The sequence below is a fragment of the Oncorhynchus clarkii genome, chromosome 4, assembly GCF_045791955.1.
Source record: "Oncorhynchus clarkii lewisi isolate Uvic-CL-2024 chromosome 4, UVic_Ocla_1.0, whole genome shotgun sequence".
In the NCBI taxonomy this organism is placed as follows: Eukaryota; Metazoa; Chordata; class Actinopteri; order Salmoniformes; family Salmonidae; genus Oncorhynchus; species Oncorhynchus clarkii.
The window spans coordinates 7,670,298-7,690,502 of NC_092150.1; the positions used below are offsets into that span (position 1 = coordinate 7,670,298).

The window sequence follows — 20,205 nt, forward strand, 5'->3', positions numbered from 1 at the left end:
TCAGCTCTTCACAGTCCTCAAGTCCAGAACAGACCATGGGAGGCACACAGTATTACATAGAGCCATGACTACATGGAACTCTATTCCACATCAAGTAACTGACGCAAGCAGTAAAATAAAAAAATGCAAAATATTTCAAAACACCTGATGGAACAGCGGGGACTATGAAGCAAGACAAACATTGGCACAGACACATGTATACACACACATGATAACATACGCACTATACATATGGATTTAGTACTGTAGACATGTGGTAGTGGTGGAGTAGGGGCCTGAGGGCACACAATGTGTTGTGAAATCTGTGAATGTATTGTAATGTTTTTTAAATCGTATAAATTCCCTTAATTTTGATGGACGCCAGGAAGAGTAGCTGCTGCTTCGGCATCAGCTAATGGGGATCCATAATAAATACAAACTAGCTAGCCATTTCACACTGGTTACACATACACAGCATCAGCGATGGGAAAAGTATCCAATTGTCATACCTGAGTAAAAGTAAAGATAACTTAATAGAAAATGACAAAAGTAAAAGTCTCCCAGTGAAATACTACTTGAGTAATTGTCTGACATTTTTTACTTTTTTTAAATATATTTTTTTTACGGATAGCCAACACTTAGACATAATTTACAAATGAAGCATTTGTGTTTAGTGAGTCGCCAGATCAGAGGCAGTAGGGATGACCAGGGATGTTCTCTGTTTAGTGAGTCCTCCAGATCAGAGGCAGTAGAGATGACCAGGGATGTTCTCTGTTTAGTGAGTCCTCCAGATCAGAGGCAGTAGGGATGACCAGGGATGTTCTCTTGATAAATGTGTGAATTGAGCCATTTTCCTGTCCTGCTAAGCATTCAAAATATAACAAGTACTTTTGGGTGTCAGGGAAAATGTATGGAGTAAGAAGTATATTATTTTCTTTAGGAATGTAGTGAAGTAAATGTTGTCAAATATAAAAATAGCAAAGTACAGATACCCCAAAAAAACGAATTAAGTGGTACTTTAAAGTATTTTTACATCACTGCACATCATAAAATGTAAATGAACTTGGCCATGCCAACCGGTAATGTGTAGCCTACTACAATATCCCGCTATTCAAAACACTGAACTGAACAAACTACAAGCATCCTCACTTGCAGTGGCAGAAAAAGTACTCAAATCTCATACTTGAGTAAAAGTAAAGGTACCTTAATAGAAAATGACTCAACTAAAAGTGAAAGTCACCCAGTAAAATACTACTTGAGTAAAAGTCGAAAAGTATTTGGTTTTAAATATACATAAGTATCAAAAGTAAATGTAATTGCTAAAATATACTTAAGTCTAAAAAGGAAACGTGTGAATAATAAAAAACTCCTTATATTAAGCAAACCAGAAGGCACAATTATCTTGTATTTTTATTTATTTATGGATAGCCAGGGTCACTCTCCAGGACTCAAGACATAATTTAAAAACAAAGCACGTGTTTAGTGAGTCCGTCAGATCAGAGGCAGAAGAGATGACCAGGGATGTTCTCTTGATAAGTGTGTGAATTGGACCATTTTCCTGTCAAAATGTAACCATAATTTTTGTGTCAGAGAAAATGTATAGAGTAAAAATGACACCATTGTCTTTAGGAATGTGGTGAAGTAAAAATAAAAGTTGTCAAAAAATATAAATAGTAAAGTACAGATACCCCAAAACACTACTTAAGTAGTACTTTAAATTATTTTTACTTAAGTACTTTACACCACTGCTAATTGGTGACATCTATATTCAATGGTCTAAAAATTACTATTTAAATGGATATTCTGAAATTATATAACTGACATTATGTTTTGGCTTGAACGAATGATGCTATGTTGCCACTAAATATGGGAAAGCAATGACTGAAGAATAATAATTAGAGCAGCAATGACTGAAGAATAATAATGGGAGCATGACAGCGCACATCGGTGTGTGCATCATTCTCTCTCGGAACCAAAGAGCCAGTTACCGATTGTACACCCACGGAATTCGTTCTGATCAGATACACAGGCAAATATGGCGGAGGGAGATTCATGGGGTAAGAATCCAATCCACTTGTGTGGGAATGGAGCATTCTTCAAGTTTACCGAAACATTGCCAATTAAAAATACAAGAGATGATAGTTGACATTTGTTACATGTGTATTTTTGTTGTTGTCTTAGATGCTGACACTTTCGATCCGGACGAGCCCGCAATCGGGGCCAAGAAGGCTGTTGTGGCAGACAAATGGGAAGGCGAGGATGAGGATGAGGATATCAAGGTAACGATAGCAGGCTAACGTTAGCTAGCAACCACATACACTGTAGTTGATTTCAAGAGCATCTAATAATCTAAGCATCCTCTTCGCATCCTAAACTAGATCATTACATATGATGATAGCAGTGTTAACTACCTAACAGTGGCTATCTAACCAAAGTTAGCCTAAAGTGACAAGTCAGGAGTAGGACAGACTCGGAAAAAGTGTCCAGAACATTCGGCCTGTCATGCCAAATAGTGTTCCCCCTCTGCGTCACAATGACATTCGAGAAGCTATTCGCTTCCGTTGCTATATCAACGGCGTGATGAGAGAATCCAGGTCTGGGCAACTCCAGTCCTCTAGGGTGGGGCCTGATTGGTGTCACACTTTTGCGCCAGCCCCAGCTAACACACCTAACTCCAATAATTAACTAATCATGATCTTTAGTTTTAAAAAATGCAATTAGTTTAAATCAGGTGTGTTTCCCAATCAGGCCAGAGGACTGGTATTGCCCAGGCCTGTGCTAATGTGTCGAATTTTGGAGAGCATTCCAGCCCAAATGACTTTATTTTCATCCCTACTTTGTAAACAAAGCTTATTTAATGAAAACATTACTTTGAACTACTTTTGGGTACCTTAACATTTCAACAACATTAAAAGTACACGGTACTTTCGAAATAGCAAAGAACAACAATACAATACCATTATACAGCTATAGACTGAAATAAATAAGTATAGGCTAACATCAACACAAACAATACAATACCATTTACTTGAAAAAACAGAAGTATGAATGACATGTACATATAATGATTGGGGGGGATGGTCTTGGCAGAAGTAGGGCATGGGTTTTATCTCAGTTCTGGTGTGTGGGACGGAGGAGAGGTGGATGCTACTGGTTGTTCTGCAGGTCACTTTCCCTCGACAGGAAGGCAGCCAGTCTCAGGAGGTGGACTTGAAGAGGGAGATTGTAGTCCAGGCACAGCTGTTCTCTTCTCTCTTGGAGTGTTTACAGTGCTAGTGTATGTAGTGCATCTCACTGTGTCCAGGATGATATGTCGAGCACAGGTCCCTTAGCAGATTACATTGTACAACATGACATTAACAGTAGCTGTAGGTAATTGTAATGAAAAGTGGGATCTTGGAGGGTGGTTGATCATGGAGGACATCATGGGGATCCAGGTCTGGGGAAGGGATACGGTAGGTGTCTCAGAGCATGGCAGAACCCCTAGAGGACATCATGGGGATCCAGGTCTGGGGAAGGTAGGTGTATCAGAGCATGGCAGAACCCCTAGAGATCATCATGGGGATCCAGGTCTGGGGAAGGTAGGTGTCTCAGAGCATGGCAGAACCCCTAGAGGACATCATGGGGACCCAGGTCTGGGGAAGGGATACGGTAAGTGTCTCAGAGCATGGCAGAACCCCTAGAGGACATCATGGGGACCCAGGTCTGGGGAAGGGATACGGTAAGTGTCTCAGAGCATGGCAGAACCCCTAGAGGACATCATGGGGACCCAGACTGGGGAAGGGATACGGTAGGTGTCTCAGAGCATGGCAGAACCCCTAGAGGACATCATGGGGACCCAGACTGGGGAAGGGATACGGTAGGTGTCTCAGAGCATGGCAGAACCCCTAGAGAACATCATGGGGACCCAGACTGGGGAAGGGATACGGTAGGTGTCTCAGACTGGGTTGACCTGTTGTCCATAATAAATGACTGGTGTGACCTCGACCCGTCATCCACTAATATATGCCTGGTGTGACCTCGCCCCGTCATCTATAATAAATGACTGGTGTGACCTCGACCCGTCATCCACTAATATATGACTGGTGTGACCTCGACCCGTCATCCACTAATATATGACTGGTGTGACCTCGACCCGTCATCCACTAATATATGACTGATGTGACCTCGACCCGTCATCCACTAATATATGACTGATGTGACCTCGACCCGTCATCCACTAATATATGACTGATGTGACCTCGACCCGTCATCCACTAATATATGTTTGATGTGACCTCGACCCATCATCCACTAATATATGACTGGTGTGACCTCGACCCGTCATCCATAATAAATGACTGGTGTGACCTCGACCCGTCATCCATAATAAATGACTGGTGTGACCTCGACCCGTCATCCATAATAAATGACTGGTGTGACCTCGACCCGTCATCCATAATAAATGACTGGTGTGACCTCGACCTGTCGTCCACTAATTTTGTACAAAATATCCCCCAGAAAAGTATTTGTTTACCCAACTTTTTTGAGCATCAGTACTGAAGTTGCCATTTTCTATCAACTGTCACAATGCTCAAAACCATGTAAACACCGACTGACTTCAGTTTTACTGTGCGTGCGTCTCGTACACACGTGTGTTTGCGCATGACCGAAGGCACGTGCTCGAGACTGACGTCAGCAGGTGTTCGCGCCAGATCATTTAACTTTCAGTTTGAATTTCAGCACTCTTAAAAATTTGGTTTAACAATTACTTTCCTATGGATATTCTGTCTAAAATTGACCATCCGGAAGGACTAACCGAAAGAGTAAGTTCAAATGTAATTTTATTCAACATTCCTGCTTGTAAGGAAAATGTTTTTACATGATTTTGCAGTCATTCGGTTTCAGACTGCGTTTCAGACTGCATTTACCAATGGTGAACAATGAATAAGCTAAATAGTGATGGCTTTGGTTGTAACTAAAAGCTAGATCCATGACTGGGACGCAACATTCTGAAGCATACATCCATTTTTCCCATAAACGTGTGTTCTCTTTGTAGGATAACTGGGATGATGAAGAGGAGGAATTGAAGAACGCAGAAGAGAAAAAAGCAGGTATTTAAACCGCATGACTTGAACCAGTGAGTTCCTATTATAATTATACAAGTTCAAATTTAAGTCACATTATTCTTTTCCGTTTTCTTTTATTTTGTAGCAGAGACAAAACGTTCAGAAAAGAAGAAATTAGCGGAAAAAATCAAAGAAAAAGAAAGTTTACAACGAAAAAAACAAGAAGAGTTGAGAAAGAGGGTAAGTGCCTTGCATACTGGGATTTCTGCTTGTCGTTGCTATGGAGCACATGATAGTAGCCACGGTAACCAATCCAGCTACTGCGACTGCTGGTTTGCTTCTCAACATTCAGCAGAAACTTGACCTTTGCTTCCATAAATATTAGCAAATTTGGGATGCCTTGATGATTTTAATTGTCTTTATCATTTGGATTGGGTACAAATTATTACACTGTACATCCGGTATTCCCAGAGACTATTTTTAGTTTTGTTTTCCAGGCTCAGATTAAACCTCAAATCCTCCCGAAGGGCTTCACAATGTGTGTGTGTATATATATAGACTGAGTATACAAAACATTAAGAACACCTGCTCTTTCCATGACACAGACTGACTAGGTGAATCCAGGTGAAAGCTATGATCCCTTATTGATGTCACAGGTTAAATAATGATTTTTAAACCTTGACCATTGAGCCATGGATTGTGTGCCATTCAGAGGGTGAATGGGCAAGACAAAATATTTAAGTGCCTTTGAACATGGTATGGTAGTAGGTACCAGGAGCACCGTTTTGTGTCAAGAACTGCAACGCTGCTGGTTGTTTCATGCTCAACAGTTTCCCGTGTGTATCAAGAATCGTCCACCACCCAAGGGACGTGCGCAACTTAGTATTAGGAAGTTGTCCTTAATGTTTTGTACACTCAGTGTATAGCCTAAAGTGTCCATGACTGACAAGTCATTGTCTGCTGGATTTGAAAGTATACTATTTCTAATTTATTGCTTGGTAGTTAGAGGAATCTAATGAGACAGAACTCACACCAGAGGAGGAGCTAGCAGAGAAACTACAGGAAGAGAAAAAGGAACTCACACCAGAGGAAGAGCTAGCAGAGAAACTACAGGAAGAGGAAACGGAACTCACACCAGAGGAAGAGCTAGCAGAGAAACTACAGGAAGAGACTGGTCTTCTACTGGCTCAGGATGCTTTTGGTAAGAGATCAGGGCCAGGTTTCCCAAAAGCATCTTAAGGCTAAGTTCATGATTTGAACCATAGATCCTATAGTTCCAATGATGAATTTAGCCTTAAGATGACTTTGGGAAACTGGTCCCAGTATTACAGGAAAAGGAAAAGTTTGGCCTTGTCTCTTTTATGTAAAAACCTGTTTGTCTGTTTATATCATATCCCCGAGCTGACAAGGTAGAAATCTGTCGTTCTGCCCCTGAACAAGGCAGTTAACCCACTGTTCCTAGGCCGTTATTGAAAATAAGAATTTGTTCTTAACAGTCTTGCATAGTTAAATAAAGGTAAAATAAAAAATCTAATTTCCGTTAGACATCCCAAATATTTTTTTGCACCATTGCTTTTGTCGAATTGACCTGGAACAATGGAAACCTGCCTAGTGTCTGGTGGAAAGCAGATTGAACCTTGTTTTCCTCTAGGATTTTGCCTGTGCTTAGCTCCATTTTTTTTAAAGCATTGTGTTATATTGGATTTGCCCCAAACATAAGACTGTGTTCAGGACAAAAAGTTCATTGCTTTGACAATTTTTTTTGCATTATTACTTTAGTGCCTTGTTGCAAACAGGATACATGTTTAGGAATATTTTTATTCTGTACAGGCTTCCTTCTTTTCACTCTGTCAATTAGGTCAGTATTGTGGGGTAACTACAATGTTGTTGATCCATTCTCAGTTTTCTCCTATCACAGCCATTAAACTCTTAACTGTTTTAAAGTCACCATTTGCCTCATGGTGAAATCCCTGAGCAGTTTCCTTCCTCTCTGGCAACTGAGTTAGGAAGGATACCTGTATATTTGTAGTGACACACCATCCAAAGTGTAATAAATATTTGTAAACATTTTGAAAAACATGATTTCACTTTGACATTGAGGTACCTGTTTTAAATTCTTGATGTAACACAACAAATTATGGGAAAAGTCAAGGGGTGTGAATACTTTCTGTATGTATTATAAACATTTTAAAGTTGACAGGTTACACATTCCAGATCCATAAAAAGCTTTACAGAGAATCTGTGATTAAAACTAGCCATTTTGCTAGAAGTATAAGTTAGGTTTTTTTTTTTTACATTGTCAACACAAGTTGTCAGTGGAAACTTTTAATATCATAGTGCTGAAATATTATTTTTTTCTTCCCAAATCAGGTGTCGTCAACAATGTAAAAGGAATTGACGCTGTAAGCCCCTCTTCTAAAGATGACTTTACAGATTTTGAAAAGTTGCTAAAAGACAAGATAACACCTTTTGAGAGTTCCATACACTATTCCGGTTTCCTAGAGTCCTTGTTTCGAGACCTCTGTCTCTCATGTGAGTATTCGTTTTATAATCCATTGTAATAATATAAATTTAGAAATTAACCAATGTTATTAGTCAATCATATCAACTGTCAGTGGTACTGTATTATATGAATTTTTTTATTTATTTTTTGAACTGTGCACCTCTTATGTTACAGTGGAGGTAGAAGACCTAAAAAAGGTCAGCAACTCCCTTACAGTATTACTAAGTGAGAAACAGAAACAGGAAAAGGTAGGTGGTCTTTTCAAATGACAGAAAAGTACACTTTTTTTGGGCTTGTAATCAGTCTTATCCGGGTCCTGTTCATTAGGCATCAAACAGAAGAAAACGGACTGGAACAGTGAAAGAGCTACTACTCATTTTTTATTTTTATTTTTTCTTCCATTGCAAAATGTTTTGTAACGTTTTCTATTGCTTGCCCTAATGAACACGACCCTCATTAAATGTGTATTCCTGTGATATAAGTCGATGCTAATCATCCCCTCTTTATTTCCAACAGCAGCTGAATAAAGGGAAGAAGAAAAAGAAAGGCGTGGTTGCTGCCGGAGGGATGAAGGCCAAGATGAAGGATGACCTAGCGGACTACGGAGAGTTCGATGGAGGTTACGCGCAAGACTACGAGGACTTCATGTGACACCAACCGACTGCTGAGTCTCAAACGGCAACCTGTTCAAGTAGTGCCCTTTATATTTGGGGACATCCACTGTCCTTCCCATTCCCTCTCAGCTCTGCTCGATTCATCCACCTCGGAGCATGACCTATGACCTATTCTACTGCCCAAAGCCATCCAATGAAAACCACCCTTGTGTTGCCCGCTGCACACAAAGAAGATTCTGAAAGAAGTGTTGAATGGTTTGACGAAGAACACGAACATCTGATCTCGATATGTTTTTTTTTCTCCTCGTTAGGATTCCTTCGACGATTCCTCGAAACTGATCAATAAGACAAGAAACTGATCCTTGAGTTCTCTTCACAATGTTCTGAGTTCCAAAATGTTTTACCAGCATACTTCGTTTTTTCCAAATCTACAATGAATTCAATTTTATCTTTAAAATAAACGTGTCAACAAAATGAAATTGTTACTGTCTGACGACTGAAAGTAGAAGGAAAATAAATGTGGTATTCTATGCAAATGAGATTGACTATATTTGTCTCCAGTATCGTTCAATATTATATGTATTTTAATGGCTACTGGCGTTCCATAATATGAGCTACATTTTTTTTATTGTGAAGAATGTAGGTCTCCAAATGTCAGTTTGCTTATCCCATATTCCACTATATTTATCCTTGAGTAGAGATCACATCGACTGCGTTTACACCGTCAGCCCAATTCTGATATTTGTTTTAACTAATTGGTCTTTTGAGTAATCGGAACAGATTTGATGTGAAAATATCTGATGTGATTGGTCAAAAGACCAATTTGGTGGGAAAACATCAGAATTGGGCTGCCTGTGTAAATGCAACAATGGTATTTGCAGGAGAAAATGTCCAAAATAAGACCTGGAGCATAAAATCACTTGAGAAAAGCCACATTGCTATGAAAATGTTGGGTACACACTCAGGAATATGTTTGCGTACTTACAGTGCATTCGGAAAGTATTCAGACCCCTTGACTTTCTCCACATTTTTCACATCAACACCATTATCCCAGAAACCTTAGACCCACTCCAATTTGTATACCACCTAAACAGATCCACAGATGATACAATCTCTATTGCACTCCACACTGCCCTTTCCCACCTGGACAAAAGGAACACTTATGTGAGAATGCTATTCATTGGCTACAGCTCAGCGTTCAACACCATAGTACCCTCAAAGCTTATCACTAAGCTAAGGATCCTGGGACTAAACACCTCCCTCTGCAACTGGATCCTGGACTTCCTGACGGGCCGCCCCCAGGTGGTGAGGGTAGGTAGCAACACATCTGCCACGCTGATCCTCAACACTGGAGCTCCCCAGGGGTGCGTGCTCAGTCCCCTCCTGTACTCCCTGTTCACCCAAGACTGCATGGCTAGGCACGACTCCAACACCATCATTAAGTTTGCAGACAACACAACAGTGGTAGGCCTGATCACCGACAACGACGAGGCAGTCTATAGGGAGGAGGTCAGAGACCTGGCTGTGTGGTGCCAGGACAACAACCTATCCCTCAACGTAACCAAGACTAAGAAGATTATTGTGGACTACAGGAAAAGGAGGACCGAGCACGCCCCCATTCTCATCGACGAGGCTGTAGTGGAGCAGGTTGAGAGCTTCAAGTTCCTTTGTGTCCACATCAACAACAAACTAGAATGGTCCAAACACACCAAGACAGTCGTGAAGAGGGCACGACAAAGCCTATTCTCCCCCAGGAAACTAAAAAGATTTGGCATGGGTCCTGAGATCCTCAAAAGGTTCGACAGCTGCACCATCGAGAGCATCACTGCCTGGTACGGCAATTGCTCTGCCTCTGACCGCAAGGCACTTCAGAGGGTAGTGCGTACGGCCCAGTACATCACTGGGGCTAAGCTGCCTGCCATCCAGGACCTCTAAACCAGGCAGTGTCAGAGGAAGGCCCTAAACATTGTCAAAGACCTCAGCCACCCCAGTCATAGACTGTTCTCTGTACTACTGCATGGCAAGTGGTACCGGAGTGCCAAGTCTAGGACAAAAAGGCTTCTCAACAGTTTTTACCCCCAAGCCATAAGACTCCTGAACAGGTAATCAAATGGGTACACGGTTTATTTGCATTGTGTGCCCCCCAACCCGTCTTTTACGCTGCTGCTACTCTCTGTTTATCTTATATGCATAGTCACTTTAACTATACATTCATGTACGTACTTCCTCAATTGGGCCGACCAGCCAGTGCTCCCGCACATTGGCTAACCGGGCTATCTGCATTGTGTCCCACCACCCGCCAACCCCTCTTTTACACTACTGCTACTCTCTGTTCATCATATATGCATAGTCACTTTAACCATATCTACATGTACATACTACCTCAATCAGCCTGACTAGCCGGTGTCTGTATGTAGCCTCGCTACTGTTATAGCCTCGCTACTTTTATAGCCTAGTCTTTTAGCTGTTGTTTTATTTCTTTACCTACCTATTGTTCATATTTTTTGCACTATTGGTTAGAGGCTGTAAGTAAGCATTTCACTGTAAGGTCTACTACACCTGTTGTATTCAGCATTTCACTGTAAGGTCTAATACACCTGTTGTATTCAGCATTTCACTGTAAGGTCTACTACACCTGTTGTATTCAGCATTTCACTGTGAGGTCTACTACACCTGTTGTATTCATCATTTCACTGTAAGGTCTAATACACCTGTTGTATTCAGCATTTCACTGTTAGGTCTACTACACCTGTTGTATTCAGCATTTCACTGTAAGGTCTAATACACCTGTTGTATTCAGCATTTCACTGTGAGGTCTACTACACCTGTTGTATTCAGCATTTCACTGTAAGGTCTACTACACCTGTTGTATTCAGCATTTCACAGTACGGTCTACTACACCTGTTGTATTCAGCATTTCACAGTAAGGTCTACTACACCTGTTGTATTCGGCATTTCACAGTAAGGTCTACTACACCTGTTGTATTCAGCATTTCACTGTTAGGTCTACTACACCTGTTGTATTCAGCATTTCACTGTAAGGTCTACTACACCTGTTGTATTCAGCATTTCACTGTAAGGTCTACTACACCTGTTGTATTCAGCATTTCACTGTAAGGTCTACTACACCTGTTGTATTCAGCATTTCACTGTGAGGTCTACTACACCTGTTGTATTCATCATTTCACTGTAAGGTCTAATACACCTGTTGTATTCAGCATTTCACTGTTAGGTCTACTACACCTGTTGTATTCAGCATTTCACTGTAAGGTCTAATACACCTGTTGTATTCAGCATTTCACTGTGAGGTCTACTACACCTGTTGTATTCAGCATTTCACTGTAAGGTCTACTACACCTGTTGTATTCAGCATTTCACAGTACGGTCTACTACACCTGTTGTATTCAGCATTTCACAGTAAGGTCTACTACACCTGTTGTATTCGGCATTTCACAGTAAGGTCTACTACACCTGTTGTATTCAGCATTTCACTGTTAGGTCTACTACACCTGTTGTATTCAGCATTTCACTGTAAGGTCTACTACACCTGTTGTATTCAGCATTTCACTGTTAGGTCTACTACACCTGTTGTATTCAGCATTTCACTGTAAGGTCTACTACATCTGTTGTATTCAGCATTTCACTGTAAGGTCTACTACACCTGTTGTATTCGGCATTTCACTGTAAGGTCTACTACACCTGTTGTATTCGGCATTTCACTGTAAGGTCTACTACACCTGTTGTATTCGGCATTTCACAGTAAGGTCTACTACACCTGTTGTATTCAGCATTTCACTGTAAGGTCTACTACACCTGTTGTATTCGGCATTTCACAGTAAGGTCTACTACACCTGTTGTATTCAGCATTTCACTGTACGGTCTACTACACCTGTTGTATTCAGCATTTCACTGTAAGGTCTACTACACCTGTTGTATTCGGCATTTCACAGTAAGGTCTACTACACCTGTTGTATTCAGCATTTCACTGTACGGTCTACTACACCTGTTGTATTCAGCATTTCACTGTAAGGTCTACTACACCTGTTGTATTCGGCATTTCACAGTAAGGTCTACTACACCTGTTGTATTCAGCATTTCACTGTAAGGTCTACTACACCTGTTGTATTCGGCATTTCACAGTAAGGTCTACTACACCTGTTGTATTCAGCATTTCACTGTACGGTCTACTACACCTGTTGTATTCAGCATTTCACTGTAAGGTCTACTACACCTGTTGTATTCAGCATTTCACAGTAAGGTCTACTACACCTGTTGTATTCAGCATTTCACTGTAAGGTCTACTACACCTGTTGTATTCAGCATTTCACTGTAAGGTCTACTACACCTGTTGTATTCGGCATTTCACAGTAAGGTCTACTACACCTGTTGTATTCAGCATTTCACTGTAAGGTCTACTACACCTGTTGTATTCGGCATTTCACAGTAAGGTCTACTACACCTGTTGTATTCAGCATTTCACTGTACGGTCTACTACACCTGTTGTATTCAGCATTTCACTGTAAGGTCTACTACACCTATTGTATTCGGCATTTCACAGTAAGGTCTACTACACCTGTTGTATTCAGCATTTCACTGTAAGGTCTACTACACCTGTTGTATTCGGCATTTCACAGTAAGGTCTACTACACCTGTTGTATTCAGCATTTCACTGTACGGTCTACTACACCTGTTGTATTCAGCATTTCACTGTAAGGTCTACTACACCTGTTGTATTCGGCATTTCACAGTAAGGTCTACTACACCTGTTGTATTCAGCATTTCACTGTAAGGTCTACTACACCTGTTGTATTCAGCATTTCACTGTAAGGTCTACTACACCTGTTGTATTCGGCATTTCACAGTAAGGTCTACTACACCTGTTGTATTCAGCATTTCACTGTAAGGTCTACTACACCTGTTGTATTCGGCATTTCACAGTAAGGTCTACTACACCTGTTGTATTCGGCATTTCACAGTAAGGTCTACTACACCTGTTGTATTCAGCATTTCACTGTGAGGTCTACTACACCTGTTGTATTCAGCATTTCACTGTGAGGTCTACTACACCTGTTGTATTCAGCATTTCACTGTGAGGTCTACTACACCTGTTGTATTCAGCATTTCACTGTGAGGTCTACTACACCTGTTGTATTCAGCATTTCACTGTGAGGTCTACTACACCTGTTGTATTCAGCATTTCACTGTGAGGTCTACTACACCTGTTGTATTCAGCATTTCACTGTGAGGTCTACTACACCTGTTGTATTCAGCATTTCACTGTGAGGTCTACTACACCTGTTGTATTCAGCATTTCACTATAAGGTGCACCTGTTGTATTCGGCATTTCACAGTAAGGTCTACTACACCTGTTGTATTCGGCGCACGTGACAAATAAACTTTGATTTGTACTGTAATATTCATTATTTTCTGGATTGGTATTGGACATAGGAGCATTGTATTAGACTGAAGTGTTGTTGTTTTTTTTCATGCCCCCAAATTTCAAGAAATGAATTGTTACAATTATACCTGAGGAATTGTAATGTTATATTGTGGGTTGATCTGCTAATTGTGCACAGAGTGTAATGGGAAGAGTCTGGCGAACGAGTTTCTAACTACATTACGTTAATAAACCGTTTCATTCCGTTGACGTGAGAGACTTCATCTCCATCAGACTTTTCCTTTAACTTGCTTCTGCCATAATAATTCTCAGCTGTTGATATTTCATCATTCTTGCAGCAGAGCGGCCCGTTGATTGATGTCAGGTCAAGGGTCAGGTCAAGGGTCTGACCTCAGAGACGTCGTGTACATATTCGTTTTAAGGCACACGACTCGCTAGACGTTTATTACGGGGCCTCCAGACTTCTAGAAAGCACAGAGGGTTGTTCAGATAACCTGCCAATGTCTAATCTTGTCCTTTTGGCCTTGTAAGAAGGTGACTGACTATCTGATCCTACTGAATTGCCCCATTTGGTTGTCGTCATGTGACCTGTATTACAAAGGGTCTTTGTAAGAGTCTTGTACAGCAGACCTGGATCAAGCTAATCTACTACAAAAATCACTGCGAAAGAAAGATTTATTTGGAATGAACAAACAACAACGAAGGAGATGGTGAAGATAAGGGGGTTGATGGATAACACACACTACACACACATTCACTACACACAGCAACCTTACTGTAATAATACCCCCCCCCCATCCATTCATTGGCTGCTACTGGGGGTGGAGAGGTGGTGGATTGTAAACTACCTAGGTGTTGCCAATGACGACCGCATAAAAGATCCTCACCAAGTCCTCTCACCTCATACGCGACACCGCCAGAATGATCATCAGTCATTGTCATACACAGATGTGGCTGTTGGTAGTAGCAGTAGCAGTATCACTGGGGGTGTCAGGGGCAGAGACCTCACACCGATCCGAGGCCCAGTCCCAGACCCTCCAGGCCCTCCACTGTCCGCCCTGTGAGAGGATCCACTGCACCCACCGCCGGGCCCTGAAGCTCCAGTGTAAAGGTGGCCTGACCACGGGGGTCTGTGGCTGCTGCCCAGCCTGTGCCAGGACGGCTGGGGAGAGCTGTGGTGGGACCTGGGACTACCTGGGCAAGTGTGACGAGGGGCTGGTGTGTGTCTACCAGGAGTCTGTCTCGGCTGCTGAGGGAATACCAGACGTAGAGGAACGTAAAGGTATCTGTAAAGCAGGTAGGATACACTGACAGACAACGCCATGTCATTCAATGCACTTCTCTCATGGTGATCACATCTGTGCAGGAAAATTTGATCACTATAAGTGGTTGAGCACTAAAACCATGTTCACTGTGAGCAGAGTGCACTGTCGCGAAATCAAGGAGGAGAATATCCCTGGACCCAGATGATGGGAACTGCAGGCATTCTAATACTTTACTACAGGGGTGCGACGTTCACTGGGGACAGGGACAGGGACGGACATGTCTGAAATTAGATTTTGTCGCCCCCCCCCCCCCCCCCACAGTTTTGTAATAGGAATGTGATACAAAATGAGGCAAGGTGTGCTTTAGAACAATGGGGAGGCCTCTGATTGGTCGGCTAGGCTATTTGGAGTGTTAATCCGACTGGATGGATGAAAAAATTATTATATATATATATATATATATATATATTTATGTGTCCCCCAATCTTCTAAAAACAAAGTTTCGCCCCTGCTTTACGATACACGATGCATGATAAAAATCTAATTGGTTTTGAATGAGAAGCGCTGCAACTGTGCTTCTGAATCACGGTCTGCTGCTCGTCCATGGTCCCTGACGTGTAATGAATCTTTAAATGATACGACGTTCATTCCATACCTGAGATGTAATCAATTGAGCTGTGGAGACGTACGCACCAGAAATTGGCACCAACGAGGCTATTCTTATTTACGAGCTGTGAAATGCGATAGTGTCTGTCGGTGAAGGAATCCTTTGAATCAAAGATACTTTCTCCTGTTAACAGTTGACACATAATTACACCTGTTATCTAGACGTATGGTGAAATTAATGGTCCTACCTGTTACTATCGTCTGTATAGTTAAGGATTCAATTGTTGTAGATTCTCCTATTTAATATATCCAACATCACAGAGAGATAGCAAAATCTGACCACTACAGACAGCTCTATATAGGATGGATGCTCATTGTGGTCCCCTTCATTGTTTTATACACTATTACTAGTAGTAGTTTTATAAGTTTACATGAATAGTAATGTATGGTTTAGGTTATATGACATGAATAGTAATGTATGGTTTATGTTGTATGGTTTAGGTTATATAACATGAATAGTAATGTATGGTTTAGGTTATATGGTTTAGGTTATATAACATGAATAGTAATGTATGGTTTAGGTTATATGGTTTAGGTTATATGACATGAATAGTAATGTATGGTTTAGGTTATATGACATGAATAGTAATGTACGGTTTAGGTTATATGACATGAATAGTAATGTACGGTTTAGGTTATATGACATGAATAGTAATGTATGGTTTAGGTTATATGACATGAATAGTAATGTACGGTTTAGGTTATATGACATGAATAGTAATGTACGGTTTAGGTTATATGACATGAATAGTAATGTATGGTTTAGGTTATATGACATGAATAGTAATGTATGGTTTAGGTTATATAACATGAATAGTAATGTATGGTTTAGGTTATATGGTTTAAATTGTATGACATGAATAGTAACGTATGGTTTAGGTTATATGACATGAATAGTAATGTATGGTTTAAGTTGTATGGTTTAGGTTATATGACATGAATAGTAATGTATGGTTTAGGTTATATAACATGAATAGTAATGTATGGTTTAGGTTATATGACATGAATAGTAATGTATGGTTTAGGTTATATGACATGAATAGTAATGTACGGTTTAGGTTATATGACATGAATAGTAATGTATGGTTTAGGTTATATGACATGAATAGTAATGTATGGTTTAGGTTATATGACATGAATAGTAATATATGGTTTATGTTATATGGTTTAGGTTATATAACATGAATAGTAATGTATGGTTTAGGTTATATGGTTTAGGTTATATGACATGAATAGTAATGTATGGTTTAGGTTATATGGTTTAGGTTATATGACATGAATAGTAATGTATGGTTTAGGTTATATGACATGAATAGTAATGTACGGTTTAGGTTATATGACATGAATAGTAATGTATGGTTTAGGTTATATGACATGAATAGTAATATATGGTTTAGGTTATATGACATGAATAGTAATGTATGGTTTAGGTTATATGGTTTAGGTTATATGACATGAATAGTAATGTATGGTTTAGGTTATATGGTTTAGGTTATATGACATGAATAGTAATGTATGGTTTAGGTTATATGGTTTAGGTTATATGACATGAATAGTAATGTATGGTTTATGTTGTATGGTTTAGGTTATATGACATGAATAGTAATATATGGTTTAGGTTATATGGTTTAGGTTATATGACATGAATAGTAATGTATGGTTTAGGTTATATGACATGAATAGTAATGTATGGTTTAGGTTATATGACATGAATAGTAATGTATGGTTTAGGTTATATGGTTTAGGTTATATGACATGAATAGTAATGTATGGTTTAGGTTATATGACATGAATAGTAATGTATGGTTTAGGTTATATGACATGAATAGTAATGTATGGTTTAGGTTATATGACATGAATAGTAATGTATGGTTTAGGTTATATGACATGAATAGTAATGTATGGTTTAGGTTATATGACATGAATAGTAATGTATGGTTTAGGTTATATGACATGAATAGTAATGTATGGTTTATGTTATATGGTTTAGGTTATATGACATGAATAGTAATGTATGGTTTAGGTTATATGACATGAATAGTAATGTATGGTTTAGGTTATATGGTTTAGGTTATATGACATGAATAGTAATGTATGGTTTAGATGATATGACATGAATAGTAATGTATGGTTTAGGTTATATGGTTTAGGTTATATAACATGAATAGTAATGTATGGTTTAGGTTATATAACATGAATAGTAATGTATGGTTTAGGTTATATGGTTTAAATTGTATGACATGAATAGTAACGTATGGTTTAGGTTATATGACATGAATAGTAATGTATGGTTTAAGTTGTATGGTTTAGGTTATATAACATGAATAGTAATGTATGGTTTAGGTTATATGACATGAATAGTAACGTATGGTTTAGGTTATATGACATGAATAGTAATGTATGGTTTAAGTTGTGTGGTTTAGGTTATATAACATGAATAGTAATGTATGGTTTAGGTTATATGACATGAATAGTAATGTATGGTTTAGGTTATATGGTTTAGGTTATATGACATGAATAGTAATGTATGGTTTAGGTTATATGACATGAATAGTAATGTATGGTTTAGGTTATATGACATGAATAATAATGTATGGTTTAGGTTATATGACATGAATAGTAATGTATGGTTTAGGTTATATGACATGAATAGTAATGTATGGTTTAGGTTATATGACATGAATAGTAATGTATGGTTTAGGTTATATGACATGAATAGTAATGTATGGTTTAGATAATATGACATGAATAGTAATGTATGGCTTAAGTTGTATGACATGAATAGTATGTATGGTTTAGGTTATATGACATGAATAGTAATGTATGGTTTATGTATGGTTTACCCTGCCGCCCTCTGGGCCACCCCAGAATAGTATGTATGGTTTAGGTTATATGACATGAATAGTAATGTATGGTTTAGGTTATATGACATTAATAATAATGTATGGTTTAGGTTGTATGGTTTAGGTCGTTTACCGTCCTTTGTCTCATAAGCAGTTTTTTTCTTGGCAGTGCTGGAGACCCTGGATGTGGAGTCCTGTCGCCCAGAATGCACCTGGGAGTACTGTCAGGCCAATCCTAATGAGGTGTGCTCTGCCAGGTGGGTGAATATATCTGGACCGGGACATCTCAGTCCAAACCCGCAGTCCATTCCCTCTCTCCCTCCCCTCAGAGTTTCTACCTGTTTTCCTGGCCTGAAAATCTGTCTGAATTGGAACGGAATTGATCCCCCCAACTCTACCTCTCAGTTCTCATCACTTGCCTCCTCCCATGTTCTACCCTTTTCATGTCCTTTAAAAGCTGTATGAATTACTGTCTCTCCCTGCGGCAGGTCAGTGTCCCTGGAGAAGCAGGAGTGTCATGGTACCTGCCAGCACACGTCATGCTCCAGCTGTCTGGTCTTGAGACCCCCATCCTCAGCCTCCTGCCCACAGACCTGTGCCCCCTCAGACCCCACCTGCCTGCACCGCTTTGGGAGGTGTGTTCACAACCACCTGGCCGAGCCCCACCGTCACCACCACCACCCCATCTGCCACCACAACCTACAGGTGAGCTGCAAGCGTGTCAAGTTGCGAACGGACTAATCGTACCCAGAATTCTTACTGTATGATAGATATGATGTCATAAATGATAGCAATTTCTTGTGGTGGTATCTACTCCAGGGTAGCAGTGGTAAATGCTTTACATTCCTTATAATAGATTGAACATTCACAATCTGCTTTGGAATAATACATTTCTTCACCTTTTGAATGGTATATATCTTTTCTCAACAGAGTAATGCGGAGGGGTATTTTGTGTGCTTGGTGCCTGGATGTCTGAACTGATGCTTTGAGAAGAAACTCCTGACTAAAATGTGCACTGATACAGTGTGTTACAGATACTGAATGGCAGCTATTTTCAAATACACTATTTGAATAACTTGACAATAATATTTTTTTTGTTGTGTTATATACATTGCCTGTGTACATTTTTCAATGTGATAAATTGACTGCATCTTGAATTTTGTGAATAAAAATGTTGTTTTTTTTTGTAGATTATAACGTGTCTTTACATATACCAACACGCGCAATTGTATAATGTAGTGGATCAAATATCCATGTTGTTAAAGCTATTTGGGGTACAATAACAACACACATCTGAGTATCCTATCTTTCTGAGTACATGCTCGATTTGTAATAGATTTTAGACCGATGAGGTTAAGGTTGAGGGAGTGAATTTAGACAGAGCAATACTCTAAATCCTCTCTGATAAAGTTTTACACAGAGCCTTCAGAAAGTATTCATATACCCCCCTTGACATATTCCACATTTTGTTGTGTTATAACCTGAATTCAAATGTATTTAATAAATAAATATAAATATATATATTCTCACCCATCTACACACAACACCCCATAATGAAAAAGCTAAGAAACATGTTTTTAGAAATTTTAGCAAATCTATTGAAAATAAAATACAGAAATATCTCATTTACTTAAGTGTTCACATCCCTGAGTCAATACTTTTTGGAGAGGACCTTTGGCAGCAATAAAAGCTGTGAGGCTTTCTGGGTAAGTAAGAGCTTTCTACACCGGTATTGTGCAACATTTGCCCATTATTATTATTTTTTTAATTCTTCAAGCTCTGTCAAATTGGTTGTTGATCATTGCTAGATTTTCAAATAGACGTATGTCAAAAATGTAACTCGGCCACTCAGGAACGTTCACTGTCTTCTTGGTAAGAAACGGCAGTGT

General features: G+C 39.7%; 2 protein-coding genes across 2 annotated transcripts; both read left to right on the top strand.

The window, feature by feature from the left end:
* The first annotated feature begins 1,818 nt into the window (after positions 1 to 1,818).
* On the top strand, positions 1,819 to 8,680 carry LOC139406361 (eukaryotic translation initiation factor 3 subunit J-A-like). The gene is made up of 8 exons (XM_071148884.1): positions 1,819 to 2,036; positions 2,161 to 2,258; positions 5,018 to 5,072; positions 5,173 to 5,267; positions 6,030 to 6,228; positions 7,398 to 7,559; positions 7,705 to 7,778; positions 8,047 to 8,680. Exons 1-8 carry the CDS (start codon positions 2,015 to 2,017, stop codon positions 8,179 to 8,181), a joined length of 840 nt encoding a protein of 279 aa, XP_071004985.1. The 5' UTR covers positions 1,819 to 2,014; the 3' UTR covers positions 8,182 to 8,680.
* Positions 8,681 to 14,490: 5,810 nt separating this feature from the next.
* Positions 14,491 to 19,297, top strand: LOC139407481 (uncharacterized). The gene is made up of 4 exons (XM_071151278.1): positions 14,491 to 14,839; positions 18,486 to 18,573; positions 18,805 to 19,021; positions 19,247 to 19,297. The coding sequence occupies exons 1-4, from the start codon at positions 14,491 to 14,493 to the stop codon at positions 19,295 to 19,297; spliced, it is 705 nt and encodes a 234-aa protein (XP_071007379.1).
* Positions 19,298 to 20,205: the final 908 nt, after the last annotated feature.